Consider the following 23,321-nt stretch of genomic DNA (forward strand, 5'->3'; position numbering starts at 1 on the left):
CATGACTTTTTTATGAGTATTATGTGAAAATAGCTAGTTGACATATTACTACACATGTGATAATGTTTGCCGATGAGATTTTAGAAATAACAAAATATAATTTAATAAATTGTTAGTCTACCATTTGGGTCAGGATTAGACCTGATCATGGGTCGGACCATCTTCCCAAACCCAAAGGTCCGCCCGAAAAATGGGAGGGTTTAGTCAAAAATATAATCCCGAAAATAGGCTTGAACAAAAAATAAGACTCATTTTCTAAACAGGCCGTGTCTCGGGTAAGATTTTTTTTGCCTGGGCCCAACCTGACCCAAATTTGCCTAAATATTTTCACTATTGTTTGCTATTGTTTTGTTGTTGTTTACTGTCATTTTGAATCTTGATGTTGTTTTGCTACCATTTTGCTATTATATTACTACTATTTTGTTGTTACTATTTGGATATTGTATAAATATTGTTTTATTATTAATTTTGCTACTATTTTGGAGGCATTTGCTTGTTAAGTTGCAACTATCTTAATGTTATTTAAGTATAAAGACATTCTTTTAATGTTTTTTCAATTTGTTGGAGAAGATTTATTTTAATGTTTTTAGTGTATTTGATGTATTATATTTTTTAAATTTGTTTTTAAGTAAAAATAATATAAAAAAATTTAATACCGGCGGGCCAGGCTGGGCTCGGGTTTAACACTTTTATCTGGTCCAAGCTTAGACAAAATTTTAGTTCCATTTTTTGGGCCAGGCCTGAGTAGAAAACAAGTCTAAATTTTTGTATTGGCCCGGCCCGACCCATGATCAGGATTAGTCAACGACTAACATTTCAAAATCTGAAAAGCAAAATGCCAAAAATTAAAGAATAGAGGCTAAACGCAACTTAGACATTGTAGGACTAGTAGCAAAAATTGACCAGTATTCAAACTTATTTCATTTTTATTGCCAGAAACGGCTTATTTGGTATTCTTAGGGCCAATGTATATATAATAGGCCCAAAAATTACAATCCAGTATACGACACATGGCGGGGCCCATTAAATTTCCGATTTAACAAATTACAGTTATTCTTCTTCGGCGCCGACGGCTATCTGCGAATTCTGCGTTCACTGCTCTGAGCTCTCTGACTTTTTCATGCACTCACACTCTCCTACCGGAGACAGGAAAAAGAAAATGGAGCAACCGCCGACGTCTCGAAGGACCCGTAAATCTCAAGCGAAATCCGAGCTATACTCTACCTTTGTCATTCATTCCGGTTCTGAATCCGATTCCGATTCTGGCAAATCTAAACCGAAACCGCAACCATCTCGTGAACCGGACCTTTACGCCACAATGGTTTACAAAGACGTTGACGAAGAAGGTGAAGATGGATCTTCCATCCCTCCTCCCTTCAAATGTGCGCCGAAACTCTTTGGCGGCGGAGGCGGCACTCCTTCCGACGCCGACGATGGCAGTGGCGATGCGGGAGATTTAGGAACCATGATCGTGAAAAAGGATCATGTTCGTGAAGCTCGCGGTGGAACGCCGTCTTCGTTTAATCCACCGGCCTTAGCGGGGGTGATCCCAATTAGAGCAAGGGGAAATAAAATGGACGTTGAAGAGGAAGAGGATGATGAAGGTGAAGGTTTTGGGACGTTCGTGGTGAGATCAACGGCGAGGAACGAGAGAGAAGGGAGCGGGACGGTGGTGAACAGAGCGGTGGCGAGTACGGGAGAGCTAGGTTTTGGGAAACAAAAGACATCTACTTCGACGACGCCTTTGCAAGGGGAAGAGAGTCGGTTCTTGCAAAATAATAAGGTTTTGTCGAGTTCAGTTCCCGACTGCGTTATCAGAGAAGATCCTTCCACAAAATATGAGTTACTCAATGAGCTCGGTGAGTTTAATCGCAGTGATAATCATTATTATTCTCATTCTCATATAATTGTGTTTTTCCATGCTAATGCTAAATGAACTATATTTTTCTTTTAAGGAAAGGGATTTAATTGATTTTAGTGCCATTAAGACCAAAAGAAAACCTGATATTGAATTTTTGGGTGGCAGGGAAAGGATCTTATGGGGCAGTTTATAAGGCTAGAAATATAAGAACTTCCGAGCTTGTTGCCGTTAAAGTTATATCATTAAGTGAAGGGGTGCGCATGATTTTCTTGTTTGTATTTGATGTACTTGATGGCATTGGCTTGATTAATCAGTAGTCGTGATTGATCAAGTAATTTTTTTTTAGGAAGAAGAGTATGAAGAAATTCGTGGTGAAATTGAGATGTTGCAGCAATGTAGTCATTCAAATGTTGTCCGGTACTTCGGGAGCTACCCTGGGGAAGAATATCTTTGGGTTGGTGTTATAAGCATTTTTCTCCATCAAAATTTAGTTTCAATTTGGAGTTAATTTCAGTTTCTAGATTACATTGGTTTGTTAGTTTTTCATCTTTTGGAAATTTCCCTGATATTTTGTTTTTAGGGTAACTTATTTCAATGTTTGGGCAGATAGTAATGGAATACTGTGGAGGTGGAAGTGTAGCTGATTTGATGAATGATACAGAGGAGCCTTTAGAGGAGAATCAGATAGCATATATCTGTCGCGAAGCTTTAAAGGTTTTACTCATTCCGTTTAGTTTGGAATATATAAACTGGTTACAAGGAACCTTCGTATCCTATGTTTGTAGAGTTTATTTTTACAGCATCTAGATAACCTAAGTTACATTCGTCCTTGTAATCATTTTGCCATGCTTGATTTTCAATGGTCATGGGATATTAACAGCACTTACATGTGAATCCGTACATGCTCGCGTGCCATATTTTTGTGCTTATTTGTTTTCAAACTTGCCTTTTAGGTATGGGACCCTAGACAATAACAATTAACGTCTCCCGTAAGGATGTTCATGCATTGTCTAATTTGTATTTGCTTTCTAATTAACATGTTGTCTCTTTTGATTTCTTATTATGCAGGGCCTTGATTATTTGCACTCAATTTTCAAAGTTCATAGAGATATTAAGGGTGGTAACATCTTGTTAACAGAACAAGGAGAAGTGAAGTTGGGTGAGTACATTTGTCCTATATTTATTTAATCATACTCCGATACTCGGGACTCTACTGTAGGAAGTTCAAATTCTTGAAATTGGTGTACCCATGCTAATTTTAGTTGGATTGGTAACTATATTGTTTCACTTGAAAGATGTTATCAATATCATAATGAAGTTTCTACTTGGTTCACCTGTGCCTTTAGTGTTTACAAAAGAACGTACCCTAGAATACTTGTCAGACCCTTCATATGCAAGATAATGCTGTACAAACAACAGTGTTTCTCATTAAAAAAATGTTTTGAGATTCCTTAAGGTTGCTTCTTTCCTTATTGGTTGAAAAAGTTTCAATAAAATCTTTTAACGCTAATGCTCCTTGGGTTATCATTGATAGAAAACAAGCTTTCTTAGGTAATTGTTGCTTCTTGTATGCTTGTTAATTTGGACGTGAATTTTCCAAATATAAAATTTAAGAAAATCCCAACTACTTTGCTTCTTTCGTGGTATGGTTCTGCACATATGTCCTCCCCTAGACTCTGCAGTGCAGGAACCACTTGCCATAGGTTGTTCTTTCATTGCACTTGGCAAAGTGCTGAAGTATATCCTTGCTTAGTATATTAAATAAAAGGACCCTGCTAGTCATTTATGGTCCTACCAAAAGTGATTTCCTTGCAGGGTTTATAGGGAAGTGGTGCCACCCTTAAATTTTTTGCATGAAGTGGCTTCTCTTATGACTTGATCTGCCCTTGCACTTGTTGGCCTGAAAGTTGTCATATTCTGACAAGCATTTTGAACCATTGTGCCTCTCTTTAGTTGCATACTCTGAAACCCCAGAACTAACGAGACCAAAAGCCCGCATTTTTATGCTTGTAATTCATGCCTATATTTGTCTGTTATTTTGATTATCGAACAGGTGATTTTGGAGTAGCGGCACAGCTTACTAGGACCATGTCAAAGCGCAATACAGTATGTAGTATTCCCACTGCTTTGCTATGTCTGCAACTGTTTCTCTTCTTTCAAGTTATAGTTACTTTGATGAAGCTCAGTCATTCTGCAAATCTAGGCTAGAATACCTCAGGAAGAGTTTTTGAATGACATAACAGAAATAAGTGTCATCTTACAATTTCTTATCGATGTCAAAGTGATCAGCTGAAAAAATTGTTTACAGGGTCAGCGCTTTAGATATAATGTTAAATAACCAAACAAGGAAAACTCTGCATCTAGTTTACTCATCAGCCAATGTTTCAAGTCTGATAAGTTATACATAACAAGCAAACACAAAGTCTCCTTTAACTTCCTTTATTGTAGAACGTATGGTGTGTGGCACTTTTCTGGTAGCAGGGATAACTGTCCAGCAGATGAATTCTGCAGCCAACTTAGTAGTAGCTATCTTTTGCCTTCTTCATATTAAATGACATTGATGGATGTTTTTTGACTTGCATCATAATTATTTTAATCTCAATTACTGGAACTCTGTGTGTTGCCATGTGTTTTATTGTAGTATTCTTATTCTGTTTTCAGTTTATTGGCACTCCGCATTGGATGGCTCCAGAAGTTATTCAGGAAAGTCGGTATGATGGAAAGGTACCATTTTTGTTAATCTGCGTGGATTGATTGCCTTTTATGCTTTGTTTTTAGCACTTCGGCCTTTTTCTGTGATAGAACTGGAGAACAGATAAGTGCTTCTGTTTACGTTTGATTTTTTTTATCCATTGGAAGATGTGTTGGTTGGCAGTTGCATATACTTTTCTTAGAACTATCAATTTTTAAATAACAAGGAAAGTAATAGTTTCCTAAGTGCTTCTAAGATTAGTTACTAAAGCATTAATAGTACTTAGTGTGAAAGCAGACTTTTAGATATCTTATAAAACAAAAAGTATAAATTACTTTGCTCTCCACACGGTGGTCTAATCCTGAAGTATGACACCTAAAGTGGAGATATTAGTACTTGGAAGATGGGGCTTCCATGAAAGATCATGACAAGCTTTCTTGCACTGCTTTTTGTGTGTTCGGGGTATTTCATTTGTAGGGATGCATATGAATGAGTAAAAGTTTGAAAGTTTTGAAATTGCATGAATTGCTTGGAATATGAAACACATTAGAAAAATTATGTAAACGCCCAAATTTCAAGAAGATCTGTGGAAGACTGTGCCCTGTCAGAACATCTATTAAAAGATTTTCCTGCTAGCAAACATTGTTTAGATTTCTGGAAATTTTACTACAAAACGTTTATTGGATTCTTATGTGGATTTTAAATTTTACTACAAGTGGTAAAGTTGTCTGTTGTCTAACATCTTGCATTTTAAATTCTTTTACTTCCAGGTTGATGTGTGGGCACTTGGTATATCTGCAATTGAAATGGCTGAGGTATTACTATTAGTTCTGTTACTGTCTCTGTAGCTCCCAAAAAAAGCTGGAAATTAATGCATCATTTTGGTTCTCTTTGAACTTCTAAAAGAAGATATTCGGCCTTGTTGGGTCTGTTACTTGAATTGAACATATAACGCCAAGTAATTAGGATTTTTCATTTTTAGCTCTACTTGTTTTACTGAGGTGTTATACCCATTGAGGACAAAAAGGGGGAAACTCCCATTAAATGGTTGTTGTAACTCCTACTAGTAGTACTCAGGCTTGGCTGATTGACTTTTGAGAAAGATGGAAATATTGAATGTGAATGAAAATGATAGCCACCCTTAGCATCCTATTGACATCTTCCATTTGTTTTCCAGGGGGTTCCCCCAAGATCAGCAGTACATCCAATGAGGGTAAGTGGTGAAGGATTTGAACTTTGATCTTTTGATTGTTTTAAACTTGATGTTCATCCTGCCATAACCAGTCTCAATGTGAATTACTTATCCTTATTAAAGACATTAACTAATAATTAATAATATAGGGTAATTCTTCAAACTAGCGCCCCTAGGAATGGTCCTCTGAAATGGTACATATTAAAGCAATTCATCTTTATCTAGGGCCTAAAAAAGTTGCCTTGAGTATGATATTGTAATGCTAGCATGTTAAATTAGATGTAGATGTTATTGATGATAGAATCTTTATTTTTCTCTAGTCCCTTCGGCCAATTATTGAGTGTTTCAGGTTTATATTCTTCCTCGACTGTATTCAAACTTGTTGACACAACTGCTTTTTTATGGTCATAGGATGTGAGCGAAGTTCAAAAATAAGACCAGAGGTCAAACTGATATGGCCTCTGGTTATCAGTCAACCAGTTTGACCGGAGGGTCTGAATAAAATAATTTAAATGTTAAAAAGTAACAAATATAGTAAACAATTGATGATAGAATCTTTATTTTTCTTTAGTCCTTTCTGCAAATTATTGAGTGTTTCAGGATTATATTTTTTCTTTGACTGTATTCAAACTTGTTGACGGGGTCCTAGGATCTGAGGAAAGTTAAAAAAGATCGGAGGTCAAACTGCTATGGCCTCTGGTTATCAGTCAACCGATCTAACTGGTGGGTTTGAATAATATAATTTTAAATATTAAAAAAGTTACTTCATGTTAAATAAGTAACAAATGTAGTAAACAATTGATAAGAACTTACATATTCTTTAGATGTAAATCTTTAGATAAATCTTAAGAGGTTATGAGTTCAAATCATATCACTTTACAAAATTATTTTTGGGTGGAATCCGTTAGGGGTGAGCAAAACTCGATTTGATTCCAAAAAAATTGAAAAATATTCGAATTTCGAGTTAATCGGATTGAGTTATTCGAATAATTCGAATTATTCGAGTCAACTCGAATAACTTGAGTCGAGTTTCAAGTTCGAGTTGAGTTGAATTTCACAATTTGAATACTTCGAATAATTTGAATAACAGATTGGTGTAAATACCTTTTGGTTATTGTCAACTTTGAAAATAAGCAAATTGGTCTCTCCCAATAAAAATTACAAAAAAAATTCAAAATAATTTTTAAAATTCAAAATTTTTATAAAAATTCTAAAAAATATATAAAAAGTCAAAGATTTAAAAAAAAATTTAAAATAATAATTTTGGGACCTAATTAATGATTCAAATTTATCATACTTAAGTATATATATATTATTATTTTGGTTTTGATTTTTTTCAAATATATATGGTTTCAAATTAATGTACTCTAATATAGAATTAGTTATACTGTAACAATATTTTTATTTGACATGTTTAATTTTTTTAATTTAATTCGAACAATTTCACTCAATTTGACTCTACTCGAATTTCATTTCACTCGATTCGAAAAAAATTTCAAATTGAGTTAGTATGATAAAATAAGACTTGTGAACTCGATTAACTCAAAATTTTTTCACTCGATCGAACGCTGACCCCTAGAAAACTGTTTTAGGTCAGTTTAAGTAGGACCTATAATACATAGCATCAGATTGGACAGGCCTTCTGTTCCCAATTGAACTAGTTGGACCTTGGTACTGTTCGGTTTTTATTACTGGATGTGTGTCAATTTCACTTGTGGTGCCACATTACTGTGTTCTTTGAAAGGACATCCACTACCATTTTGGACATGTGGGTGCAGGATAAAATGTGAAAGCTTTGGCTCTGTTTATTGTGATAGGAATAGCCCCTGAAAATGAGTATTTGGGCGCATAAAGGGGAAGCATGTACCCCATTGAGAATATTTCTGTGATTGGCTCTTGTAGCTTCTATAAGATGTCATGTTTGCTGCTTCTGGATCACAAGTCATTGTCGTTAATTATGTTTTTTTTTTCTTTTCTTTTTACACTGTTGTCAATCATTCTTTGGAAATAACATACCTGTTGTCTGCAATAGGTTTTATTTATGATATCGATTGAGCCTGCCCCAATGCTTGAGGACAAAGAAAAATGGTTTGTCTTCTATTCCCTTTTTTTAAAGCAATATTTGTTTTAGCAGCTTAAAGAATGGTAGCTTACAAAGTCTAAGAAACTGTGAAACTAATGACCTGATTCAAAATATTCTTATTTGTGCTGTGCTGCTTCATCTACATGAATTTCTGGCCATTAAAGTCATGCTCTAAATATTGTGTTGAACCATCTAGCACAATGCTCTATCTGTTGCCTTATCCTGACTTTGCCCTCCATTTTACTTTCTCTTGTTATCATTTGCTTAATAGCAAATAATAACTTTGTGTTCCTTCCAAAAAATAAAAACAAAGAAGAAGCTGTGTTTAGCACTTCTCATGACTCCATTAGTTCAATCCTTCCACAATTTTTGGAGTTTGGACTCATTGTTCAAAATCCATATATGTGCAATACCATGACTTTATTAAACTTTGCTACATCATTTTACCTATTGAAGAAACTTGAAAGAATTTTAGAGAATTCTTTTTATTATTTCTGAATAATTCAACTTACACATATATATAGGAGTGGTTGCTGTTAAACTGAACCACAAACTAGGGTATAATGGAGGAAAATCCTCCACTAACAAAGGAAAAATAAAGGAGAGATCTGGAATATATTACCAGATTCTCTTTGTTACAGCATACCAAAAATAAGAAAATAAAATCATTGGAAACTCCTTGCAATATCTCCGTTGTTAACGGAAATAAAGAACATATACGAGAGTAGATTGATGAAAAACTAGTATTTCATCTCTAAACGAAATACTAAAAGCGAAATAATGGAACACAAGGAGAAAGAGAATGAATTTCTATATCTTTACATACTACTGAGTAATACGTATATATACAGGTTTAAGGAAAGAAAATTAAAATAAAATAAAATCACTAAAAATCAGCTATTTGATCTTCTTACGAACATATCTACACATCCCTTAAACCCTTGCTCCTCAAGGTAGAGTATAGATATCAATAATGCTCAACTTGTTACAAATATAATTAATTTGAGGTCCATTAAGAGATTTCGTAAAGATATCTCCTAATTGAACTCTTGTTGTGACATAGCCTGTTGATATAAGATTTTGTTAAATCTTCTCATGAATGAAATGGCAGTCAACTTCAATATGCTTGGTTTGTTCGTGAAATATTGGGTTGGAAGATATATGAAGAATAACTTGATTGTTACATCATAGTTTTGTCGGTAATGACATTTGAAATCTTAGTTTATTTAGTAATTGTTATAACCACATAATCTCACATAGAGATTGTGCCATAACTCTGTATTTGAATTTTGCACTAGATCGCGAAACTACTCTCTGTTTGTTTTTCCATGAAATTAGATTTCCTCCAATAAAAACACAGTAACCTGTAGTTGTCCTCCTATCCATCTTTGATCCTGCCCAATTTGCAACTGTGAACCATTCAATGCCTTTTCCTCCATAATTTTGATATAGAAGACCTGACCTGGAGCCCCCTTTTAGGTAACACAAAATAAGTCCATTAGGTTTACCAAGTGTTTACCAACAACCTGAGTCATCTGCATTAACCTTAACGGTGAGTACCTATTTGCAACCAATAGCATGTTTACCTATAGGTAAATCCATTAGGTTTCATATAACCATTTGTCTCTGTACTCTTTAATTGCATCCCTAGATTTCGTTTCTAATCTAAGTACCATTTTTGTCCAATGCATGTATTTCCTCCAACATTGCATCATGCCAATTAGGATGACTCAAAGCTTCTCGAACTGTCTTAGGAACAAAAATGAAATATAGAGATGCAATTAAAGAGCAAGAATGAGACAAATCAGAAATAGGATAGGTACATTGACGTTTACCTTTACATATAGTAATGGGAAGGTCAAGGTCACTTAGGGTTGGATCATACGACGAAGATATTGGTCTGGAGGTTGAAGACACTAGTATAGGACATGTATCATGAATCTCTTTTTGTCTAGAATAAACTTGAGTGATCAGTGGCCTTTTCGAAGAAGGAAATGGAGAATTAGAATTCCTTGGTTGATTATTAATAGTGTAAATTAACCAGTCATCTTCCTCCCTTATTTCGGAAGATTTCAAGGTGTCTCTTCTGAAATGAATAGTACTTGTTTTGAGAATGCAATTTTGATAAACCCCAAATATTTGTTGAGGTTTAGACTATAACACCTATACCCTCTTTGAAGGCAAGAATACTCCAAAAACACACTTTAAGGATTTTGGATCCAACTTAGTGACACGAGGCTGAACATCTCGAGTAAAACAGGGGCATCCTAAAACTTTTGGTTCCACTAAAAATAATGGTTTAAGTGGACATAGAACATTGTATGTGTTATCACCATCAAGTACAAAAAAAGGCATGTGATTGATTAAAAGGCAATCGTCGAAACAATATCAATCCAAAATTGTTTAGGAACTTTCATTTGAAATAAAAGAGCTTTAGTGGTCTTAAGGAGATGTCTGTTCTTTCATTCTGCTACTCCATTCTAAGATGACATGTCAACATAAGAGGATGGATGAAAAATCTCATTTTGGCTCATAAAAGCCTTGCAAAAAAGGAAAAAGTATTCTTTAGCATTATCACTTCACAGATTTGGATAGCCATATCAAATTGAGTTCTTATCTCAGTACAAAAAATACAAAAATGAGAAACACCTCTGTGATTTTTCATAAAATATATTCATGTAATTCGAGAATAATCATCCACAAATTTAACAAAATATCTAAATCTAAGTTTAGATACGGACATGGTCCTCAAACATCCAAGTGTACTAACTCAAAAATGGAACTAGCTTGCTTGTTAGCTCTTGATCTCAAGAGGCTTCGACAGTGCTTTGCAAAGTGACATACTTCACATCCCAAAGAAGGTAGGTTTTGAAATTGTGGACATAACTTCTTCAATAAAGAGAGAGAAGGATGTCCCAATTGACAATGTCATTTGATTAAAGAGAACAATAGGACAATCCACGGATCGAGGAACCCATGAATCGAAAATATAAAAATCATCAAATACATGTCTTTTACCAATGGTGTGCTTCATCACAAGATCATGTAAAATACAATGATTGGGAAAAAAGATAGAGCAATTTAGGTCACAGGTAAATTAACTAATAGTGATTAAATTAAATACAAGGTTAGATAAAATTAATACTGATAATAAGGTGATAGATGAAGTTAGATTAATACTTTTAGAACCACAAACTTTATAGGTGGATCCATTATCAATATTAACAAGAGAAGGTGAATTATTTGCCCGAAAGATAGAGAAAAGGTTAGGATTACCTATCATATGATTTGTAGCTCCTAAATCAATAACCCATTTGGATAAAGAGGAAATAAAACATGCGTTGAATTTACCTATATCTGCAAATGAAGCAAAGTGACCAATGATGTGATAAACAACAACACATCCCACAAAAAGAAGATTACAAGCTATTAATCAATCTTATCTAATTTCAACACCCGAAGTAGAACCTAAAATAGTATTGAAATAGTGCCCAAATAGTGCCCAAATAGTACCCAAACATGAAAAGTATCCAAACACGCAAACCATGCCCAAACAGTTTGAAATAATACTCAAACACCGCTTAAATAGTGCAAAAAACCAAAACCACCCTTAATTGGTCTTTCGACCAATAAGATTGGGTCAGAATCAAGAGTCGTCGTCAGAGCCATAATTTGGTGATCAGGCGATGTCATATGTGCCCTTACGTGTCGCCGCATGACAGTGAAGCGCAACCTTTGTGGTAGTGTATGTGCTTCACACGTGGCTATTCTTGTTGCTAAACTTTCCAAAACCACCAAAGAGACCCTCACGCTTCTCCTTGTGCCAATGGTGCACACCGATGATCAGTCGAAACATGATTTTAAAAAACCCAAATGTTTCGTGTTTTAGGTCAACGAAACACAAGCTCAAAAAATTGAGCAAGCAAGCTCTGATACCATGTTAACAAAAATAAAGAAAATAATATATACGAGTAGACTAATGAAAAGTTATTTGTATTTCATCTGTAGAGTTAGCGCAAGGATTTGTAATATCTCTAAATAAGCTCCTTAAAATATCTCCTTATAATCTCTAATTGATTATAGATGAGAATTTCACTCCCCATAAAATTGGGTGGTACATGTTGTACATATGTTACGAGACTAGAACTCAAGTTTGTTAAATCGCACGGGCTTAGGTGATTTCTTTACTTCAAATCCACCTAAATCAACTTAACTTTCAAAAAATAAGAATTCACAAATGAAATTTTTGAAGTTACCAAAACAAAGTAAAAGTAAAATTCAAAACGACAAAGGAACTTTAATCGAATAGAAAAGTCACAAGTAAATAATAGCATACCAAGTGTTTGAGTAAGTACTCTCAAAAATACTTTTTTTTACTTAAGAATGAAGCCATTATAAATGAAAATGGAGGACTCTATTTATAATTGAACTCCTTTTGATTTAACGGTATAGATTGAGTTACATCAATGACTGTAATTAATGTTTATTACAAAATAAAAGTATTAAGGGATTTAAACTTTATACTTTATTATATCTTAGGATTACAAATATTAACCATAGTGACTCTAGTTTTACTAGAGTATTTCACTAAATCACCAAGGCTTCAGGTAGATGAGTTTTTCCATATGTTTCACGAATCGGGCTAGTTCAAATGGGTCAAATAAGCCACATTTAATCAATTGACCTCCATAGAATGCTTTGTGTGCATTTGTCACGATCTTTGGCATGCGACCTGTGACATAATTCCTCAAAATTAATTCATGGAAGAGCTTTGGTAAGGATGTCTATCATTTGAAACCTTGTAGATGGGTACATGAGTTGCTTAATTGAGTTTTCAATTTTCTCATAAATAAAGTGTTGATTTATCTCAATGTGTTTTGTTTGATCATGGTGCACTAGATTCTGTGCAACGCTAATTGTTGCTTGATTATCAAATAACATATTGATAGGCTTCTTGCTATTAACTTTCAATTCACTAAGTTATCTTTTAACCACATCCTTTGAAAAATTCTTAGAGCTAGAGTTCTTAACTTTGCCTTTGCATTGCTTCTTGAAACCACATGTTTCTTGCTTCTCCAAGTCACACTCCCTATAATCTCTAATTGGTTATAGATGAGAATTTCACATTCCTCGTAAAATTGGGTTGTAAATGTTGTACTTGCACAGCTTGTGACATAATTCTTCAAAATTAATATGTGGAAGAGCTTTGGTAAGGATGTCAGTTGTTTGATACCTTGTAAACGTGTATATGAGTTGCACAATTAAGTTTTTCAACTTTCTCATAATTGAGCATCTATCTATCTCAATGTGTTTTGTTTTATCACAATGCACTAGATTATTTGCAATGCTCATTGCCGCTTGGTTATCAAATAACATCTTGATAGGCTTCTTCCTATTAACTCCTATTTCACTAAGCAATGTTAGGGTTAGAGGTCTGAAATTTTCCCTTGCATTGCTTCTTGAAATCGCAAGATGTTTATTGTTTCATTAAGTCATGAGATTTCTACATATAAAAGAGTAATACCTTGATATGGAATGCCTTTTTGATACATCTCCTATTGATGTGGAAATCAAGACCCAAATATCGAATAATGAGTTAGATTGAAATTGGTTTGAAAAGAATGGATATTGAATAATTTTTTGAATTTTGAAGAGAGCTAGAATTAAACAAACAAATAAGATATTAGAATCAAGAACTACAAGATAATGAATTAAATAAAAAAATTGAAAAGGAGATTAAATTAAGAAGGCGAGAACATTCGACAAAAGTACTTGTTTTAATTGAATAGACCAAAGGCTTTTTTATTCTCTCACCAAGTTGAAGGTAGGAACAATGAAATGAAAGTTAGAGCTAATATAAATCATAAAATAAGGAAAAGAAATTGAATTAAAATGAAGAATAAGGAAAAATAAATTTTCCTTGTGGAACCTTTGATCAATTTGTGATAAAGAAACGTCAATGATTGAGTGTTCTTTCTACAAAACCCTTAATTGTCTTACAGCTAGAAACGTTGATAATTGAGACATGAAAAATTGAAGACGCTACAACTCCATGAAGAGTTGATAAGTAACAAAAGTTTCGAAAGTAAGAATTGAATCTCTCCAAACTTAAAAGAATGCACAAAAGTAAAAATTTATTCAAGTGTACCTCGTATGGTTAACCAATCATAGTTAGAGGTGTAATTAAGTAGAGCCAAACCCAAATAGTAGCAAGCTTGAACTCGAAGTTGACCTCGACCCAAAATTCAAGGATTGCTTCTTGTCTCAAGCTCAATTGAATGTTAATTTTTAAGCTTGAACTTAATTGAGATTTAATCAAGCTACTTGAGTTTTAACTTGATTAAGCTCGCTTAACAATTTTCATACTTGAGCTTGAATTCAATCTTGATTATACATAAGCTCTTTTTATATAATAAGAATAAAATGTAATTATAAATATATTAAAAAAGCTTGATTATCCTCGTGTGCTGTTCAATTGAAGTTCTATAATGCTCGAGTTTGACTGTATCAGTAGCTTGAGTTGCTCAAGTTTGAGCTTGACTCGATAATTATCAAATAGAATTTAACTTTTTTAATCTAACTCGAATAGCTTGTAAGCACTAGTGTCTCATTTACACTCTTGAGCATGGTATATATAAGACTCCAACTAATAAAGTTTAAAGAAAACATAACCTCCTAATAAAACTTTATAAAATTTAGTCTTAAGAATTTAATTTGTAGTTGTACACTATTTAGTGAATAAATAAGTAATTAAAAACTCGTAAAACTAAATAAATATTTGATTTTACTAGTTTTATATAACTGGATATCTAATTAAATGAATAAATAAGTATACAATCTCTTAAAAAGAACTTCTAAATAACATAAAACTTTAAAACTTAGGTCTAAAGAATAACAATGGACAACTAAAGAGATTTTCAAAAGATGTTGCCCACTAGAGTTCTAAATCAAGTTGGACTCCCCATCAACTTTTGAAAATTGATCCAATGAGTTTCTTTCCCATGAGCTTCTTCAAAATAACCATAGATGAATTCTTGCACAAAAGAATTCAACTTTAATTTCAACTTCAATTGATAGACTTTATTATTCATAATTAAACCAATCAGAAAATAATGATCTTGATGCTTTAATTCCTTGTCCATGTAGTTCTTATTATTCTATCCTCAAAAAGGGATAAGTTAGAAACATTGAAAGTAGCACAAATTCCATACTTATGTGGTCAATCAATCTTGAAAGTATTACCATTGATCTTCTCCAAAATTTGGAAAAGATCATCTCCATTAACAAGTTTTGTTTTCCTTTTAGAAGGAAACCTCTCTTTTCTCTTATGCACTCAAATTCAATCTCTAGGCTTGAACAAGACTTGTGCCCTTAATTGGCTCTTTTTTTGCATTGGATGCATTTCTCTTTTCAACTTGTTTTTTAGCTTTCTCATGCATTTCTCACCACCTAGGTTAGTAATCTCATTAAAAGGTAAATTAACTACATCTAAAATAGTAAGTGGGCTAAATCCATAAACAATTTTAGATAGGCTCAATCAAGTAGAAGAATGGATTGATCATTATATGCAAATTCCATAAATTGTAAGCATTCTTTGTAGGATTTAGTGTTCCTAACTACAATAGCTCGGAGTAAAGCTACTAAAATTCTATTAATTAACTTAGTTTGTCCATCAAATTGTGGATAACAAGTAGTAGAATGAAAAAGTTTAGTATAAAGTTTACCCCTACAGTAAGGAACTTTACATTTCTGTCAAGAAGCGATGGTCTTAGGGACTATGTAGTTGAACTACTGCCCAAAGGAATAAATAAACTATATGTGTTGTATCATCAATTTTTGGCATAGAATGAAGTGAGCCATCTCACTAAACATGTGAACACCAAATATACTATCTCTATTCCTTTTAGTTCTTGGCAATGTTAAAAGAAGTCTATAGAAATATCAATACAAGGATGGTTAGGAACTAGAAAATGAAAATATAAACCATGTGGCTTTACCTTAGACGTAGCATGTACATACAAGACACTTAAAACAAATTTTCTCAACAAGTTTCTTCATGTTAGGCTAATAAAAATGTTCACGCAATATTTCAAAAATCTTAGTAACACCAAAATAACCCATCAAGCCACCACGATGGGCCTATCTAACAAGTAACTCACATGCCTAAAACAATTAGATAGAGGTAGTCTATGGTTTTGAAATGAGTATCCGTCTTGTCAAACCATGAAAAGAAATCACCTTAGACACTTTTTTTTTTGAGTTGGCCACTCGTTATTGGCTTTTACCTTATCTACATCAACTTCAATTCCTTGGAACTTATCATAAAACTTAGAAACACAAGTTTTTCAACACAAAATGTTCACTTAACTAGAACTAATTTAAAATGTTCAATATGATCATTTATAAAGAAAATTCACTTATCTAGAACTAATTTAACATGTTCAATATGATCATTTATAAAGAAAAATATTATCATAGTAAACAACTAATTTGCCTAATTATTAATATTCACTAATGTTCTCCCACTGAACTGAAGGTTTGGGATAATATGTTTGATGTTCAAAAAATGTAACATCTATGGAGTTATATATTTTATTGGGGATAGGAGAGTAGCATTTATAGCCTTTTTGGTTGAAAAAAATATCCAAGGAACACATTTAACAGATTTGTGGTTCAATTTGTTTTGATTGTGTTAATGTATATGAACAAATGCTAGCATTTGAAAATTTTAGACTTTAAAGAAGTTATCACTTTGGTATTTGGAAATACAAAAAGGAGAGTGTGGTAAGGTGCTTGGAATTTGAGGATAGCACTATTAACCTCGAAGGAGGGTTGAGTAGCATGCCCGAAAAAAGCCGGTGGAGCAACGGGCTTGGGTGCCGGAACATCGTCAAAAGCAACATTGACATCGTCATCTTCATTATCAGTCGGATGGTCATGTTTAATTCAAGTGTTGGTGACAGCATCGAAATGATATCCCGCATGATGTAGGGCTCCATAATTAATAGGTTGGTTAGAAGAAATGGGGGTGTATCAATAGGGCCCCATAATTAATAGCTAAGTGTAAGTTTAAGATGCCTATCGGATTTAAAATAATCAAGCCGCCAATAATCGGTGTTTTAAAGCTTGACATGCTTTTTTATGAGCCTTAGGTTCCAAGTGAGAATTAAATGAAAGATACGATCATGGAGATTGAGTTTGGATGCCGATCCAAACTGGATAAAAAGAGGGATCAAAATGCCTTTTTTCATTGGAGGAACCTCTACCTTTTAATCCCTCCATTTTTATTTAGTTTGGATCGGCATCCGAACTCAATCTCCATGGTTGTGTCTTTCATTTAATTCTCACTTGGAACCCAAGACCCATAAAAAAGTATGTCAAGATTTGAAACACCGATTATTGGTAGCTTGATTATTTTAAATCCGATAGGCATTTTAAACTTGCACTTAACTATTAATTATGGGGCCCTATTGATACACCCCCGTTTCTTCTAACCAACCTATTAATTATGGGGCCCTACATCATGCGGGATATCATTTCGATGCTGCCACCAACACCTTAATTAAACATGACCATTCGACGGATAATGAAGATGACGATGTTAACGTTGCTCCGCCGGCTTCTTTTTTGCATGCTGCTCAACCCTCCTTCGAGGTTAATAGTGCTATTCTCGATGCTATTCATTCCTTGAGCAATGACGTTCGAGGTATTAGGGAAGATGTTAAGTTTCATCTCTCGACTTTAGAGACGCAAATGACCTCTCTCTTAGCCCGTTTCCCTTCGAGGCCTCCTTTCTCCCCTCATCATGATGATTATATCAACTTTAGAACATACATTTCATTTTTATAACATTTGCACATTTATTTCTATATTTATGCCTATATCTTATTATTACACTTTATTGTTTTCTTTGTATTTTAAGATATATATTTTAATTGCTCATTTAATTTTTATCTATTTTTGATGAGTTAACTTATTTTCTCCTTGAGTTTTATTTGTCTTTTGATATAACAAAAGGAGAGAAAAAGGTAAATTGATTGATTACTTCTTGATGATAACTAAATGCTAATTTTGTGACCAAATTTTTAAAGTAAAATGAATGCCAACTTCAATAACAAATTTTATTTTGGCCTCAAATTTAAAATGTCTTTTATTAAGGGGAGCAATTATTCAAAACAAATATACTAAATGTTTTGTTGTATCAAAAATGGGGAGATTGTTAAACTAAGCTTTATTTGATAAAAGATTTTGATATAAAAATTGAAAGTGTTTTTGAATATAAATTAAAATTGACAAAATAATTTTTAAAATTGAAGTCTAGTGATAAAACTTTGAAATAATTTTTAAATGAAGTGCAAATGATTTTAACCAAATTAAAATGATTTTCAAACAAGTAAAATTTGCTCTAAGACAAAAGGTATCGATACCTTATGGACAGGTATCGATAATTTTGGAACTATTGATACCCTTAGAAAAATCGAGACTAAAAAGATATTTTGTTTAAGGAAGCCCTAAAAATTTTCGATAACATGTTTCTGGTATCGATATTTTTTCAAAAATAATTGATACATTCCTTAAAAACGATGCCAAAATAAAATTTTGTTTTTAATAAGTTATACGAAGTATCAATCTCGTATTGATACCTATTTCAGGAAGTATCGATAAAATATTTTTTAAGTATCGATTATTTCATTACAGCGGTTATTGAATTAGCATTTATGACAAAAAAATCGATGCTCTTTTCGGAAATATCGATACTCGCAGTTGCAGGTGAAATAAATGCTCTGGTTTTACATCTTCAACGGCCGGATTAACTTCATCAACAACCGCAACGGTTGGAAATTTATTAGGAGATATAAATACCATCTTTCAAAGTCCTGCAACATCCAAGAAATCACTTTCAAGCAAAATTTATCAATCAACCTTAAAGCTTAAATTTTCATATTCTTCTTACATACACTTGTGAGTTTTATCTTTATTCTTTTTTTCAAGTGTATCTCATTGTATTTGTGCTTCAATTTGCAAATAATTTTATCTTATGAGGATTGTTTCTTTATTTGCTCATTTATATCTCTTTGAGAGGGTTTAAAACTTAAGATTTAGGGTAAAAATCTTAAGGAGTTGTAAGGTTAAACCTTATCCTTAAATGTTGAACAGATTAGTGAAGTTGGAAAAATACTTAGTGATGGAAAGCTAAGGTAGTAGAGTAGACAATTGGGGTCGAACCACTCTAAATTCTTTGTGTTCATTGTTTCATTCTTACCTTTGCTTTGACCAAATTTTTAAAAGTCAATTCACCCTTTTTTGACATTTTCAGTTTGCTTCATTGAGGTAACAAATAAGTACAACCTCTCCCTTAAAAATGTTCAAGACGTGTGGAGAACATATGGGATTGGACTATTTCTAGTAAGCATCTGTTTTTTCTCTCGGCAATAACATATTCTTGGTGCATGTCAATGCATGAGGTTAGGTAGACTATGGCTTGACTTAATAGATATGAGCCTATAAAAAACTTGAAATATTCCTAACATAGCTTTTAGGTCTTGAATCTTTGTTTGAAATTAGGCTTGTATCATAGTATTGAAATTTTGGATAAATGACCCATTTCATTTTTTTTTATTTCATCAAGAATTTTCGAATCAACCTAGTGTGATTATCAACAAATAACACAATCCATTGTGTTCTTGTTACAATTTTTACTCTTGATGAGCCATATAGATCATTATGAATCATGGCAAGTGGGTGTGCTAGTTTGTATGAGAGTTTGAGATTATTGGTATGGGTATGTTTGGCTAACTGACATTATTATTAATAAAATTTTTGGATTTTTATTAATAAAGATAGAAAGAAACAATTTTTTAATATAACTAAAATTTAGATGACCAAGATGAAAATGTCATAACAAAACATTATTATTTATTGGTACAAGAATCGGAAGTAGACTAAATCTTAAAAGACACACAATTTGTAGTTTGAGTTTGTCTTACAAAAGGATTATGATCTTTGAGGAGATAGAGTTTAGGGTTTTAGAGCAAATCTTAGCAGTTCCAATCATCTTCCCTAAATCCAAATCTTGAAATTTATGCAAGTTATGGAAAAATTTAGACACGCAATTAAGATTATTAGTCAATTTGCTAATAGATAATAAGTTACAATCCAACTTAGGAACATAAAGATCAAAGCTTACGGTTAAGTCCTTTGAGATGATGATATAGACCCATCTTCAATTTGAATTGTGTAATTTCCTTTACATGGATTGAACTCATAAAACATATTAATATAGCTTATCATATGGTTTGATGCTCTTGGGTCAATGATTTATGGGCTTAAGGGTTGTTTATTAACAACAATGCCATTTCCAAAAATGAAGGTAACAAATTGAGTTATAAAGCTTTGCTTGCCCAATTTCTTTAGCATCTCAACTTGTTCATTATTGAAAGGGCTAGTCTTTGAAGATGAAGGCATGTTGTTGATTGTAGTAGTGACATTGGCACAAGTTTCCCAATTGTTGATAGTTTGTGAGGTCTTTCATTTTGTTGGTTCTCCATGTATATTCCAACAAATTTCTCTAAGGTGCCTAGGTTTGCCACAATGGTCACACAAAGGCCTTATCTTTCTTTGTCAATTGTCACTAGTGTTATTATTCCTATGGTCACGAGTAGCAAGTGTAGACCTTTCTAGGGTTGGCTAGAGTTTTGGGATCGCGTCATCACTTTCTTTATGTTTTCTCGTGATGAACTTCATAAAAGGCTTCTCGAGGACTTGGAAGTGGCTTGCTTCGCATCACTCTCCTAACATCATCAAGGTTTTTTTTGAGGTTGAATAAAAACTTGAGTTTTCGATTCTACTCTACAATTTTTCAAGGTAACATTGTGTCTTTCAAACATTTCTAGTTGTGGACTTTAAACATGCCACATTGATGCCAAAGACAAGCAAGACTATTGAAGCATTGGGTTATTGTAAGGTCACATTGGTGTAAATTGTGTAGGTTTGTAATCTCGAACAATTTATTATGTTTTCAATTTATTGAATTTGTAAATCGATACAATATACTACCTAATACATCACATATTCATACCAATAAACATGTATACAAAAAAGGAAAGTCAAATATTGTCAACAGTTATATACACCCTAATTATATGTTAATAAATTCCTAAAATCTTTATACATTAATAATAATATTATCAACACTCACCCTTTAGCTGGAGCATATAAGTCTTAGACTCCTAGCTTATTACATATGTATTTGATTTGAGATTTTTGAAACGTGTTTGTTAAAACATTTGCTAACTGATCATTCATGTTGCGAATATAATATCAGACAAATTATGTTAAAGTTTATATTAAGTTCTACTTATTTCTTGTATATATGTATGATATTCCCATGTGTAAATCAATGAGGTTTTTCTCCCAATTTCTACTTACGTTAAGTGGTATCAGAGTTAAGGGCTCAATTTTAGAATTTGAGTTTCATCGAATTTATCTCAAAACTGTTGGTTTTGGAGGGTATTTTCGTTGACCACAAATGGGTGTCTTTTTTATCTCACTGTTGGCTTAGGGAGGTGTACGAGACTATTTTCGACCAACCCTAGAAAACCAATGGCCAAATTCTATGCACGTGGCCCTCAAGCATTGCGAAAACGTTCTGGAGCCTCTACTACGCGTCGAAATCAACAATGCACCACAAATAAAGGTGATGAACTAGAATAAGTAATGGATTTCAGCACTTTTGTATCAAGAACATAAAGACCTTCAGATAAGTGACTGTTGCCAATAATCTGCTTCGTCAGAGGATCCAGCCTTAAGTGCTTCTGACTCAAGTCTTGATCTTTCTATTGCCTCCAGAAAGGCCAACGTTAGTGTACTTGCCCTATTTGTTTTTTTTATATCTTATGACCATTTGTCTCCTCGTGCTTTCATTGTCTTCTTAGATACTATTACAATCTTGAAAACTATTCATTAAGTCTTGTCTCATCCTAGTTGGTGAGATGCAATGGTAGAGGAGATGGTAGCTTTGGATAAAATTGGCACTTGGGATTTGATTGATTTACTTACAAAAAAAAAGGCAATCAGATGTAAATGGGTGTTTGAAGTTAAAGTAAACCTTGACGGGTTAGTATCTTTCCTTAAAGCTCGACTTCTTGTTAAAGGGTATGTCCAAACATATGGACTTGACTACTTGGATACCTTTTTTTTAATAGCTAAACTAGCTTTTGTTCGATTATTCATTTTTATGGCAGCCACTTATGAGTAGCATTTGCATCAACTTTGATATTAAAAATGCTTTCTTACATAGCGATCTTCAAGAGGGGGTATATATGGAGCAACCATTTAGGTTTGTTGCTCAGGGGAGTGTGAGAAGATAGTATGTCGACTTTGAAAATCTTTGTGTGGAATCAAAGTCCTCGCGCTTAGTTTGACAGGTTTAGTGAGGGAATCTAAAAATTTGGGTTTGACAGTAATAATAGTAGGAGAATTAAATAATGTCTAAAAGGGTTTGGTGGAATTTAAGCATCCATAGCAAGGGATGAAGAAAACTAATAAAAAAAATAGAGGTTGAGGTCAAATCAACATGAAGATAGCACCATTGTGGCTAGGCAGACAATGGGAAGACTTGCAGGGGTTGACGATGGCTTACGTGCTTTCACACGTCGACGTGTAGGAGATGAGCAGAAAACTTGTGATGGCATGTATGGGCTATAGATGCCGATTGTGGCGGCAAGGTTTCAACCGAAGGGTCATCGAGGACTGGATAAGTCAATGGTAGGGGCAATGAGATCGTTTGGCTTTGATATCATGTAATTTGAGAAGAAATTGAAAAAGGAAAAAAAGAGAAAGTTGTTTATAGAATAATATTTTTATTATTTGCGATACAATATACAACTTAATACATCACCTATTTTACTGTTAAACATGCATACAAAGAATGAACGTCAATAGTTGTCAAGATTATATACATCCTAATTATATATCAATCAATTTTTTATACACTAAGAATAATATTACTATCAACATAATTAATTAGCCACAACATCACCTTGTGATTTTTATCCTTCCAACTTCTACATTTGAGATCTTTTAATGATTCATAATCATCTCTCTTTTTTAGGATTTAGTTAATGTGATATAATTCAATTTTTTATATGGTAGTTCCTATGATGTAGTTGTTTGGTATGTGTCAACTCTAAAAATTGAGTACAATTGGTCATTAATATGATGAGTTCCATTTTCCCACATCCTTCAGCTTTCTTAGGATTATCCTTCTTTTGGATTTCATCTTCACCTGTAAGATAGTCATACTAGCATTTATCGCAAATATACATCATGATGGAGACCATTGAAGGTGGTTCATATTTATTGAGTTTGTGGTTGGTGATAAGAAGTGTTTTCTATTCCTCCAGGATTATTTCCAGTTGGTGGTAGTTATGGATTGGAGGTTACTTCAAGTGAGGAGTTTCATTTCTCATTAGCCATGCTATATTTTGTCATG

General features: G+C 33.3%; 1 protein-coding gene across 1 annotated transcript in view; it reads left to right on the forward strand.

The window, feature by feature from the left end:
* The first annotated feature begins 992 nt into the window (after window positions 1–992).
* LOC105794245 (serine/threonine-protein kinase 1) overlaps window positions 993–23,321 on the forward strand; it is a 31,731-nt gene continuing 9,402 nt past the window's right edge. The window contains exons 1-10 of the mRNA XM_012623326.2: window positions 993–1,859; window positions 2,027–2,115; window positions 2,208–2,315; window positions 2,468–2,575; window positions 2,930–3,020; window positions 3,915–3,967; window positions 4,523–4,585; window positions 5,324–5,368; window positions 5,731–5,766; window positions 7,778–7,833. Of these exons, the coding sequence (XP_012478780.1) occupies window positions 1,121–1,859; window positions 2,027–2,115; window positions 2,208–2,315; window positions 2,468–2,575; window positions 2,930–3,020; window positions 3,915–3,967; window positions 4,523–4,585; window positions 5,324–5,368; window positions 5,731–5,766; window positions 7,778–7,833 (1,388 nt within the window). The 5' untranslated portion in view covers window positions 993–1,120. The remainder of the gene's footprint in view (window positions 1,860–2,026; window positions 2,116–2,207; window positions 2,316–2,467; window positions 2,576–2,929; window positions 3,021–3,914; window positions 3,968–4,522; window positions 4,586–5,323; window positions 5,369–5,730; window positions 5,767–7,777; window positions 7,834–23,321) is intronic.

The sequence above is a fragment of the Gossypium raimondii genome, chromosome 3 (assembly GCF_025698545.1).
Source record: "Gossypium raimondii isolate GPD5lz chromosome 3, ASM2569854v1, whole genome shotgun sequence".
NCBI lineage: Eukaryota > Viridiplantae > Streptophyta > Magnoliopsida > Malvales > Malvaceae > Gossypium > Gossypium raimondii.